Genomic DNA, 13,698 nt, shown 5'->3' with positions numbered 1-13,698 from the left:
ACTTGGTCAGCAACAATGTTTAGGTACGATGTGGCATTCAGACATGAATATATGGGTATCAATGGACGTGTGTGCCAAGAAAACATTCCCCACACCATAACAATGCCCCCACCACCTTACACAATAGTCATCAGACATAACGAATCCATGAATTCATGTTGTTTTCACCAAATTCTGAGCCTTCCATCAACATGATGCACCAGGAACTTCAACTCATCAGACCAAGCAACTGTTTTCCAATCCTCGATAGGCCAGTGCTGGCGTTGCTGTGCCCATAGGAGACATGCTCTCTTGTTCTTCATTGACAACAAAGGTACACGATGTGGCCATCGCCTGGTGTAGCCCATTCGCGACAAAGTGCGACTAGTGGTCCGTTGCGATATCTTGTTCTGCGCACCAAGGTTGTATTCTAACGTGATATGCTTCTCAATGGCACTCTTCCACAGGAGTGCCATTGAGAGGGTTTTCTGTTCGTTGCACCATTCTCGATACACTCTTGAAACTGTGGTGCATGAAAAGTTCAGGAGAGCTGCCATTTCAGAGATGCTTTGTCCAGCACGTCTTGCACCTACTACCATGCCATGTTCGAAGTCCATTAGATCACTCCTTTCCCCCACTCTTGCTACAACTTGTACACTTAACTGATACTAGAAAGGTTCTGCTGCATTTATATCCACAACTGTGGTCATGTGACTTGCAACGTTGTGGGACAAACCATTTGTGTGCAAATGGTTTGTCCCACAGCAGGGGTGTGTGGCAGCACAGTGTATATGTATAATTCAAAATATAAATATATTTAACCCAGAATCTGCTTTGGATTAGTAGAAATTCAGATAAGCATGATTGCACTATTTCTGAAATAAATTTGGAAGTTTTTTGGGGGTGCATTGGTCTTTTTTTGTAGATAAGTTCGCTTTATCCATGTAACTTATGTATACCAACCTCACTAGTTTGGGGGGGGGGATTATATATATACTAATAGTTTAATGATGCTTATAAACACAGGTTAAATTAATTATTTTATTGCTTTTACTGGAACATGCAGTAGCCTGGCAAGCATGTGGGCTAGCAATTATATGGGCTGTGTTAGATTTATTAAGAGCACAAACAGGTGCATCTATAAATGCATATACATTAATACTTCCCGACAATTGTTCCTGTATTTTAAGCCCTGTGATGTCATTTGGTTCATTAGTAATGATGAGATCAAGAATATTCTCACCCCTAGTACTTTCTCTAACATGCCGACACAACTAATAATCATCTAGTTTATTTAAAAATTTTTTTTTTCCCATGTTGAGTTTTGAGTCCATTATTGTGTTCAATAAATCATTGATATGACACCATTTTCTTTCCTGGCCTACTGTTTACATTGCTAAAAAACCTCATATCTGGCTGTATCGTAACTCAGATCCTGTATCGTGATCGAGATCCCTCTCTTCCTCTACTGTTTTTAATTCAACCCCACCAAGTGTATAAGTTATTTTAGCATTGCTATTCCCCAAGCTTAAGACCTTTCATTTTGCTGCATTAAAACTAGCTGCCACTTTTCAAACTATTCCTGAAGCCTGTTCTAGTCATCCTAAAGGAGTATTGCTTGGCACTGTTCATTAATGACTCCCAATCTTTACATTGTTTGCAAATTTCAACATGTCCTTCATTGATGTAGTTTGTGAAAATCTGAACCATTTCATCTCAAGTTGCCTTGCATTACACAACTCTAAATGAGAAAAAACATAATTTCAATGGAGAGGTACATTGCAATTTATTTAAAGCATATACCACTACCCAGTCCATGGTTTTGTTCCTGCTTGGGGTCTCAGTGGTAGGTTGGCAGGCACTCTGAAGACCTGAACAATCCAGTGACAATATATATCCATGATATCTGAGATGGTGCCAGAGGTAAAATAAACTCAAACAAATTTAAGGCAGAGACCCCGTGCCGCAAGGGTTATAAAACATAATTGTATAAAAAGTGCACAGCCTCATTCTGTACATAGCAATGAGAAAACTAGTTAGCTTATTGCTGTGTACAGAATGAGGCTATATCCTTCTTGTAAATAATGTTTTATAATTACACAAAATTAGGAACCCTATAACTGTATGGAATGGAGCTTTACACTAAATTAACTTAAGTTTATTTTATTTCAGCATCATTTCACTATTAAATAAATAGCAATATTCTTTTTCATTGAAGCAATGCTTTTTATTTAGATTAATGCAATATCAACACAACTCACACACAAATGCCTCCACAATATGAAATTTTTTTTCTTCAAGAGGAGTGTTTCCATTTACAATGGATTTCCATAGCCTACAAGTTATTTTTTGGTAGGAATTTTTCCTGCCATAAAGTGCGGGTGTCAGTTAAACCTTGGGCTGTCATGCACTCCCGTACTCCATCCATCCATGTCCTCCTAGGTCTTCCTCTTCTCCTTCTTCCTGGAGGTATCCATCGAAGAATAGCCTTTGGATATCTGGTTTCTTGCATCCATTTCACATGTTAAATGCTTTTCTTTGATAGTATCAATAATATTCTTTTTTACTTCCATTTTCTGTCTTATGTCTTCATTCTGTTTTCTATCTCTTCTAGAAGTTCTTGCTGAGCATCTCCAAAAATCAATTTCTATGGTGAGCAGTTTGTTTTCCCCTCACCTATTCAACGTCCAGGTTTCTGCTCCATGCAATAAAAGACTTTGTACAGTCGTTTGAAATACAGTCGGTCCTCGTATAACATGTGTTTACATTACACGAATTCGATCATACACGATTTATAAATAGGGGAACGTTATCATACATAACACGAACCGAATTCGCTTATGCACGATTCGCCTTTGTGTTTACAACAAACGGCAGTCGAACGCGGAATCACCCCAACCCAACGCAACACGATAGGAATGAAGAAGATTCTGAAAATGTATTTATGTCTTTTATATCAGTGAAGGGGAAACACATTTCACCATAATAACGTAAAAACCAACACAATTACAGCTATCGATATAATTGCAAATGCAATTAGATGGAGTTTACTACCAGTTTATAACAGATTCCACTAGCAGAAACGAAACTGGAAAGTGTTTTTATTGTTTTATGGTAGTAACCCCCAGAAATGTGCTTTAGTAAAATGTGGGGTGTTAATAGTGTATCTCGGCCTTTACGGTGTTGTTTATTCAGTTGCTATACGCACGCAGCTTTGTTTATGTGTATTAAGCGTGCCTCCTCGTTTTGTAATTGTGCTTTAAAAATGAGTAAAATACTTAAAAGGTGTGAAAAGGAAGCGTCCTGGCGAAGACACTGCAGATTCAGAGAGAGAAAAAAAAGAAGCAATATCGATAAACAGAGGCGGACTGGGTCAAAAATTCTTACCCGGGAAAATTTATAGTAGCCTCATACTACAGTTTATGGCCAAAATCACACCGGCCTTCGGCCCACCGGGATTTCCCGGGTAAGGCTTATGGCCAGTCCGCCTCTGTCGATAGAGAAAAAATATGAAATTGTGAAACGCTTTGAGCAAAATGAAAGATCATGTGATATTGCACATGCTACAGACCTAAATGAGGCAACGCCGAGAATTACAAAGAATGCGGAGAAAATAAAAACAACTTTCATAGCAGGAACAACTCAAAGTGTAATTAAAAACCATTAGATTAAGACACAAGAATTGGAAGAGATGGAACGGCTGTCATCTGTTTGGATAGAAAATCAAACAAAAAACAAGTTTGCTTACAATAGAAGCAAAAGCATTAGCAATATTTTATTACGTAATAGTCGTAATAAAATACGTAAGCATTTTATTACAACTTACGTATTAAAAAATACGTAATTATTTTATTACGACTATTTTATTTAATATAATAAATTTTTTACGAATAAAATACGTATTTTATTCGTAAAAAATACTTTTTTAGTATTAAAAAATACTAAAAATACTTTATTATAATAAAAAAAATATGTTTTATTACGTATTTTAATCGTTATAAAATACTTACGTATTTTATAACGATTAAAATTACCCGATTATTTATTGTGTTTGGTAATGTTTTGGTTCCAAATGTGTGTTCGATCTTGGGTGATCGGCACCTAACCCCACTTTTCCCATAGGGCCTGTTGTTTATATTGCACGATTTTGCATTGCACGAGGGTTTCTAGGAACACAACTATCGTGCTATACGAGGACAGACTGTGTGTTTCTTTGTTTTATTAGAATATTTCTGCTCCATAGAACAGAATTTAACATGCCGCTAGCCTTTCTGCTGTCTGCAATTCTCTTATTGATCTCTGTTTGGTATGATCTGTCACTTTGTAAAATTGATCCCAAATATTTGAATTTATAAACTTGTTTGATTTTAAAACCTTCAATATTTAGAATGGCCCGATCCTGAAGACAGTATTTCAGCCTTGCTAAAATTGATATTTAGACATCATCGTTTATATTCCTCAAACAATTTACGACATGCATAGTCTGCATTTTTTAATTGCTAATTGTATATTGTGCAATTAGCATTAGCACCATATGAAATCAATGCACTAATTAGCAAACCTGGTTTGCTCATTGCTGTTTTGAATGAGGAAGGGCATAACCACACAATGAGCCAATGCCTTCGTATACAATGATGTTTTATAACTCTCTTAGCACGAGCCTTTGTTCTTTTGCTTATTTATTTTATCATATACACATTTTAAAGAGGATATTCAGATTAGCATGATTGAAATTGGAGGTAGAATCACTGAAATTTTGTGGTCTTAAAAATCATTGGATCTGCATATACCAACACAATAAATTAGCATTCCTTAGTAGGTTAAATATAATCAGAAGGTTAAAACAGACAGAGGAAATAACTCTGTATTATCCCTGTCAAGGTTAATTATGTTCAAGTGATGGGATTTGGAGAAGAGGTAATTATATGAATGCTCATGGTTATGTTAACTGCCCTGTATACGAAAAAAAAAATGTATTAATCATTTTTGCTGTTTCAGGTCTTTTATTTGCTCCTTTTGATGATGCATTAATCACAGAATATGACATTCAGGTTGACATTCTAGGAAAAATTAACTTTTTATTGAGAACCTGCATTGTGTAAGAGAGGAAAATGGTTTAGTTAAAAATAGTTTGAGGGATTTTTTTAGAGTGAATGACTAAATATTTGTCACAGAGCAACACAAATATTTATATTAATTGTTTTATTTTAAGTTTATTTCTTCCTTTATATTAATATAATTTCTACATTTTAATTTTTAACTGCATCTTGTGTTTCATTCGTTGCAGACTGGCACATTAATGCTCTTTGACCTCTTATGTGCATTTAAGTAAATCAATATTTTGAGTGTTGAATTGTATTTTTTATATTTTAGCTTCCTCGCTCCAGTGAAGGAAAAGACTGGTTCTGGTATGTTGATAAAACTGCAACACTGAAGCTATTAGAAGGTATAAATAAATAAATAGTCAAAATTTATACCAAATAGTTTTCATAAATAGTTTGGACATTTCGTATTTATGGAATTCTGATAATCTTTTTGCTGTGGCAGTACATCGTTGTTTGATGATTTTTCTCTCCAACAAATGAAAATTTTATATACTATTCAATATAGGAAATTAATATTTCTTATGTTGAAGGGGTGTAAAATATTTAATGTGACAGTGTTATTACCACATACTATTTTTTTCACTTTGTTTTTAACACTCTTAACACAGGGGTTCTTAACCTTTTGCTTTAAGCAAGCAAAATTTTGCAGCTTACAATACATGTGAGCACCACATATTAAAATATATTTTTTTTTGCTTAAAGATTAAAAGTGCATTTTTTAAGTAATTTTTAGCTGTATTACACATACAAGAATTATATTTCTCAATTAAAAATTTTGGGCACTAATATTTATTACATTATTAATGCAAACCTTGACTTTGAAGAGATGCCAAACCTTCAAAATTAATTTCTCCATTATGAAGAGATAATCGCAGATTTTCTTCCAAATGTGATGTCAGCAGTCTTGTCCTTTTTTTTTGTTGTTGATATTGTTCATTAATGAAACAGCACTTTCACATGTGTATGTTGATCTGAACATAGCAAGTACTTTGAACACTTCTTTGTAATCAAGGAAATATTTTGCAGTCAGAAGAACCCCAGAATTTTAAAATAGTTTTGTGTTGGAAAAGAGATTTCAGAGCTAAAGACGACTGCATATCAACAGGTTCTAACTCGGTAGCTGCTACTTCATTTTGATTGAAAATTTGTTCCAAGTTACTGATTTCAAAATTTCTGTAATTTATCGTTAATTCAAATTTGGGAGGTGCTCTTTCAAGTATTCAAATCTTTCTTGGAATTGGTCATTAAGGTCTTTGATTACATTTATTACAAACATTGGGCACTCCCCAGCATTCTCCTCCAAACATTTTTTAAGAGTAGGAAAGTGAAGCAAATTTCCTTTTAAACCTTGATTCTTGAAACATTTGGAAGTTTTTTTCTCCTTGTATAAAACTACCACAAATTTATCTTTTTCCTGTAGCCTCAAATTTAACTCATTTAAATGGCTGAAGATGTCAACCATGAATTAAAGTGTAATCTTGAAATCTTCTGTAAAAATTTCATTAAAAAGGTTTTATTTATTGCTTTCTATTAGAAAAGCTTTTAGTTCTTCAAACACCTCCCAAATTTTGAAGAGCGCCTTTCCACGACTACACCAACGAACCCTTGTATGGGTAATAAGATCAGAATGCGGTGCTTAAAGATCTTCCAAAAATATTTTTAGAAGTCGTTTATTTAGGGATTTAGCAATAAAATGGTTGATGACTTTAACAATGACTCCAAGACATCCTATAATTTCTTTTTGATCTTTCATTCGTGAACACAAGGCCTCAGTATGAATCAAACAATGATAATCCACAAAATTTGGTATCCTTTCATCTCTTTTAATATAAGCAATAAGGACTTTGTTTTTACCTATCATGGGAGGCACACTATCAGTAACAGTTGATACCAGTTTACTCAGATCGATTTTGTGCACTGTGAAGAATTTCGTAAGTGCGTCACATACATCTTTTCCAGTTGTATGACCAGCAAGTGGCAAAATATCTCAAAAATCATTTTCACAGCTGCCATCATGTTGAATCAAACGAACAAAGAACATGAGTTTTAATATTCCCGAAACAACATTCAACTCATCACGGGCCAGTGAAAAAATAACTTTCAATTCTACCTAATAATTCATTGAATATTATATCAACCATTTTATGAACTCGATTTAAAACTATCATTACTCAAAGGAATATTTATGGTGGAGCTAATCAAGGTAGCTCTCTGTTTTTCTGGTAAGATGCTAGCAAGCACTTCTAATGATACTACACAGTTTTTTTTTTTTTTTTTTTTATTATTTTTCCACTAGTGTAAGGCAGTGATTTCTTTTCAATTATATTTTATAAAATAAATGAAACTTCATTCGCTAAGCTGACTGGGCTAGCCAGGTGGGTAAAGTGCCTGCCTGGCAATCCAAAGGTTGCGGGTTCAAATCCCGCTTCGGGCTTGGATCAGAGTAAGATGCAAAAACTTTGGGAGGTGCATTATGGCCACAGAAGCCAATGTGCCAACAACAACAACAAAAAAAAATCATTCGCTAACACTTTGGTTGAGTGGGAGACAACATAGAGTGGTAATCAATGGACACTGCTCTTTGTGGACAGATGTTATTAGTGGAGTTCCCCAGGGTTCGGCATTGGGCCCATTGTTCTTTTGTATATTTATCAATGATACAAAGGTTGGCATGGTTGTTAACAACAGTAAAGACAGTATGCTACTCCAGGATCTAGATAAGTTGGGAAAATGGGCTGAGAAGTGGCAACTGAAGATTAACATTGACAAATGCAAAGTACTGCATATGGGTAGCAGTAACCGAAGAGAAACGTACCAACTGGTGGCACAACACTCAGGGAAGTGGAAAGTGAAAAAGACCTGGGGGTAATTGTGCAGTCAAATGCGAAGTTTGCTGACCAGTGCACATGGGCTGGCAGGGCAGGTCATGGAGTCTTGTCAATGATATATAGGAATTTTGCTAGCAGGGACAGGGAGGTGATTATCCCGTTATACAAGGCAATGGTCAGGCCACACCTAGAGTACAGGTCTGGAGGCCTCATTTTAGGAAGGATGTAGAGTTGCTAGAATGAGTACAAAGAAGAGCAACAAGATTGGTGAGGTGAACAAAGGGGTCTCTTACCAAGAAAGGCTTAAGTTCTGTAAATTGCAGCACCTGGAGAGTAGGCACCTGCAAGGTGATCTGATTGAGGTGTATAAGGGCTTGAATGGATTGAGCAAGCTGAATGCTGATGGGATTCTTCCTCTTGCTCAGACTAAGAACCTGAGGGGTCACAGTTTCAAATTGAGGAAAGATAATTGTAGAATAGATGAGCGGAAAGTTGCTTTAGCCAGCGGGTAGTTGATTGGTGGAACAGGCTTCCATCTTTTATTGTGGAAGCTAATAGCCTAAATAAATTTAATGCTGAGTTGGACAGCATTTGGAACGAATGAAGGGATGAAAGGGGAGGTTTATTATATGCCTCTACTAATGCTAATACTACTATTAGCTTGATCTAAATTTAAAATATTTTTCTGTCTTTCAAGTTTTTTTTTTTGTTCTTTAAGTTTAGCTTTTCTAATATCACTAAATTTGGGAAAAGCTTCGTTAAAATTCCTATGGCATGTTTGATAATATCTTTCACTTCGACTTCCGATAGCCAGCCAAACATGCCTGACATAATAAGCAGATTACACCAGTTCCACTACCATTACCAATTACCAAATAATCATATTCCCAAGAGGATTGAAATGCATACTTTTTAAATTTTTTGTTTCTTTGCATTTGAAACGTGTAGGTCTATATGACGACTGCGAAGGTACTTTTAATGCATCATTTTTTTCCTTATCATGTTTGTTTCGGTTTCTTTTTAAAAGCTTATTCATTTTGAAAGGGTTCAGTAACTTTATTACTTTAGTTACTAAACCCTTTCAAATATATTTAAGCATTTGCACACAAAATCAAAAGATTTCTTAATATAACACTTTCATCACCTTTAAAGTTAGCACTATACATATACGGTACCTATTGTAGCAGCACAACTGCTTCTCTTGCTGAGCAACGTCACTGCTTCACCACTAGCATCATTGCTGTTAACCCCACTTGCTTTGTTACTGCTATTGCTAGCATTGTACTGCTCTACTCTTCTGCTGATCGCTTGGTCACTGGTTGGCATAGCTCCTGCCTCCACGTGTTGGGGTCGGTGACCTGGGAGAAGGAATTCCCTCTTCCGGGGCTAAAAGGAGCAGCAATGGATTGTGATGCATATCCACCGCTAGAGCCCACGGGCTCCAGACCTGTTAACACTGATTCGGAGCATGACTCGAATCGTCCGAAGAGACTACAGACAGAAAAACAAACTACAGACATGCCAGCATTTCTCATAATACATTCACTATCCACACAACCTGTTGGCAAGCTATTGTCTTTTTTAATACAGAAATGTTTAGAATTGGTTGTTGGATCTCCCAAAATGGTTAAACGTCTCCAATCTGGAGACCTTCTAATTGAAGCTTCTAAGCCAAGTCACTCAGGAAAATTGTTAAAATTAACTTTTAACAATATTCCTGTCAGTAACAGCCCATAACACTCTGAACACCTCTAAAGGAGTTATCAGCAAATGGGACTTACTAAATGTGTCTGAAGAAGAGATAATTCAAGAGCTTGGTGAACAAAAAAATGACTCGTGCATGGATAATTATGACAAAAAAAGATGGCAACCTGCTACCAACCAGGTCCATTATTTGATATTCAGTACTCCGAATCTCCCATCTTCTGTAAAAGCAGGTTACTTAAACTGCAAGATTCGACCTTACATCCTGAATCCCATTCTTTACTGTATGTGCCAGAAGTACGACCATTCTCAGATGGCATGCTGAGGCAATACTGTGTGCCCTATTTGTGGCTCCAAGGAGACTGTACAGCTTCCACTCCCACTTTCCCAAACTGTAAAGGTAGCCATCCTGCATTTTATAAAGCGTGTGACCTTTGGAAATCAGGTAAAAAAATCCAGAAGTATAAAGTGGAGCATTAAGTCACATACTCTGAAGCAAGAAAGCAAATAATGCTAACCATGGCTAGCCGATCATATGCATCGGTCACCAAAAACAGCCCCTCAGCTGCAACCCAAACAGGTCTCCATAAAACCGAATATTTCCCTTGCCAACTGGGCCAAAACTGTGCTAACTTTCAATAAGAAAACTACAGTCAATGAGACCAGCAACACTCCGATCAGTATCCCAACTGATGCTATCTCAACCTTGTCTGAAACAACAAAATCAGCTACTATTGAAAACCAGAAGAAAGTGAAACCACACATTAACAACATGGAAATGGAGGTTCAGTCAGAGGATAAAGACAGTACTAGAGTTACATGCTAATGATACCATGGATACAGGATCCCCAACCTATCCCAGAAACGAAAAATCAAAACTAAGCAGACAGAAACCTTCTCAGAAAAAACAGTCAGATCAACCTTCCTCAAATAAATCCAACCAATGAATGAGACAGGGATTCTGACACTTGTGGTGGGGTGGCTATTATCAAAACTACCATACCATCAAGACATCTCCAACTACAAACTTCCTTAGAAGTTGTAGCCGTTCGGATATAGCAGTGGGAATATCGTTACCCCTTGCATCCATTTATATCGCACCGAATTATCCTTGCTCCCAGACTCAACTTGACAATCTTATCACACAACTGCCACCTCCAGTCTGTTTACTCAGTGATTTCAATGGTCACCATCCATTGTCGGGATCTCCCACCATGGATAGGAGGGGCCAATTAATAGAAATATTCCTGGATAACCATAACCTGACTGTTGAATTCCATATGTTCAGCCTCTCTTTTTCCAAGCATGGAATGGTTAGTGCTAAGTGATCGATTCCACAGTGACCATTTTCCTATCATCAGTTCAATGCAAACACACAGTGTCATGTCCTAAAGGCCACACTTCTTGGAACTTTCATAAAGCAGACTGGAAAAATTATTCAACTTGTGTCCTACTTGACAACCTATATGTACAACAAAAACATATTGATGATGTAACTGATCACATTACGAGCCATATATTATCTGCAACAGAAATTTCCATTCCAAAATCTTATCAGCTCAAGTGTGTACACCAAAATCAGTGGTGGATTGAAGAATGCTCTAAAGTGAAACGAGAAAAAAACCGTGCCTGGAACCAGTTTTGCAAATTTTCAACTACCACCAACCTAATTACGTACAAAAAACTCAAAAGACAAATTAGAAAGACAGCAAAACTTGACCCCTGGATTAAATTTGCCTCAACTATTTACAAAAATACTGACACTTGAATCATTTGGAAAAAAATTCAAGCTCTCAATGGGGAATTTCTACTGCTGCAATCTCCGGTAATACAATGCAGTGGCAGGACTTATCCTCTCCTACTGACATTGCAAATGCTTTAGCAGAATCTTTTTATAACATTTCTGCCTCTTCCTCTTATGTGACCTCCTTTCAATGCACTAAAACTGATGCAGAACGTCATATATTTAATTTCTCAACTAGACTTTCACTTCCATATAGCCAGCTGTTTACTCTATCTGAGCTGGGAGAATCTTTGAGCAAATCTCCAAACAGCACAGTAGGACCAGATGGCATTCACTACAGTATGCTGAAGCATCTGTGTGAAGCCGATCTCTACATACTATTACACTTTTATAACCGGATCTTCTCAGAAAATACATATCCTCTGTCATGGTGTAATTCCTATATTTGTGCTATTCCAAAACCAGGCAGAGATCCTTCTCTAGTTCAGAATTACAGACCAGTATCATTGACAAGCTGTTTGGGCAAAATCTTTGAAAGGATGGTGCATAAGAGCTCACCTGGATTCTAGACTCCGAAAATTCCCATTCTGATCACCGATATGGCTTCCATAAAAAAAGGTCCACCCTAGATTTACTTGTAAAAATTGAATCCAACATTCGTGTAATGCCTTCGTCAGGAGACAGCATCTAGTGATGGTCAACTTAGATATTCGTAAAGCATTTGACACCACATGGGGTCACGGTGTTATTAAAGATATGCATCAGTTGGGGCTGAGAGGCCATCTCCCTTTAATAATTCAGAACTTTTTAAAATTGTGTAAATTTCAAGTCCGATATAAAAACATGCTGTCGACATCTCACATTCAAGAAGAGGGTGTCCCTTGGGGTTCCATATTGAGTCCAACCCTATTTGTGATTAGGGTCAACAATATTTTTTAAGAACTTCCAAAAACAATTGAAGTATACATGTATGCTGACGATCTCACCACATCTTGCCAATCACAAAGTATGAATACTATCGAAAGACAGCTACAAATCGCTTTAACAAGGATTCAATCCTGGACCTTATGCAATGGGTATCATCTCGCTGAACCGAAAACCTCTCACCATGTAATAAAACAAATCCATTCTAAATTACTTGTGTGTAATGAGTCAAGCCAAACTGTGACATTCTGCTGGATCCCAGGCTATTCTGGAATAGCAGGAAATGAAAAAACAGATCTTGCAGCCAAACAACCAGATACTTCTATATAACAGAATTGCTAAGTTCTATATAGCGATTTCAAACCCATCATCCGTAAAGCATGTTACAATATGTGGTCAATAATCTGGAGAGGTTATCCAGGAAACAAACTTTACCGAATAAAACCAGAACCAAAACTATGGCTCTCCAGCTTCCAGAAAAGCAGACGAGAAGAAACAATTTTAGGAAGGCTAAGGATTGGGCATACACACCTCACTCACCTGTATCTATTAATCAATGACTCACTCCCCAATGTACATCATATCAAGTACAACTGACCATTCGCCATTTGTTAGTTTATTGTCTCCACTTTCAAAACATTCGCTTAAACACCTTTAAATCAATTGCTAATACATAGTCATCAATAAATTTATTGCAGATTCTTGGAGATGATCCTAATAAAGAAGAACTGTTTACTTTCCTAAATCGTATAGGAATATATCATAAAATATAATTATATTAATGAAGCTGAAATTTCATATTCATCATCAGAAAGCCAATATGGCCCTGGTAGCCGATGTGTCATTAAATTTGACAACGACGACAACAGCTCAGCTGAGTGAAACCTGTTAAAACTAGAAACTGAGAATCGCATGAGGCAGTATCCTCGGTCTGCAGCGACACTACCGCAAAAATTATCATACTCTCAACAAAGTATTTTGTAAAAATTTTCTTTCTAAATAAATGTCAAATTAACAATAATTAATAAGAAAAAATTTTAAGAATACCGACAAAGTAGTAGTAGTGGCATGTGATACAAGAAAGCAAGCGTACTGGAAAACCAACCTAAACCGTTCACACAACCATTCCCTCTAAATTTTTGTTCAGTTCCTCAAATTTATTTAACCTATCAACTTCCACAACGACAGATGGAAGTTTGTTCCAGCAATTAACCATCCGCTGGCTCAAGGCAAATTTCCGCACATCTATTCTGCATCTGTCTTTCGTCAATTTGAATTTATGCCCTTTTAGGTTCTTAATCTGAACAAGTAGAAGAATCCCTTCAGAATTCAGCGTGCTCAACCCATTCAAGGCCTTATACACCTCAATCAGATCACCTTGCAGGTGCCTAGTCTCCAGCCACTGCAATTTGCA

At 36.6% G+C, this 13,698-nt stretch overlaps 1 protein-coding gene across 1 annotated transcript in view; it reads left to right on the top strand.

The window, feature by feature from the left end:
- Nucleotides 1-13,698, top strand: part of LOC150089867 (uncharacterized) — a 180,381-nt gene that overhangs the window by 136,249 nt on the left and 30,434 nt on the right. The window contains exon 8 of the mRNA XM_090389681.1: nt 5,353-5,425. Within this exon, the coding sequence (XP_090245807.1) occupies nt 5,353-5,425 (73 nt within the window). The remainder of the gene's footprint in view (nt 1-5,352; nt 5,426-13,698) is intronic.

Source organism: Mastigoproctus giganteus, chromosome 2, assembly GCF_048544385.1.
Source record: "Mastigoproctus giganteus isolate SK-2022 chromosome 2, ASM4854438v1, whole genome shotgun sequence".
Classification (NCBI taxonomy): domain Eukaryota; kingdom Metazoa; phylum Arthropoda; class Arachnida; order Uropygi; family Thelyphonidae; genus Mastigoproctus; species Mastigoproctus giganteus.
This window is presented reverse-complemented; position numbering and strand designations above follow the sequence as displayed.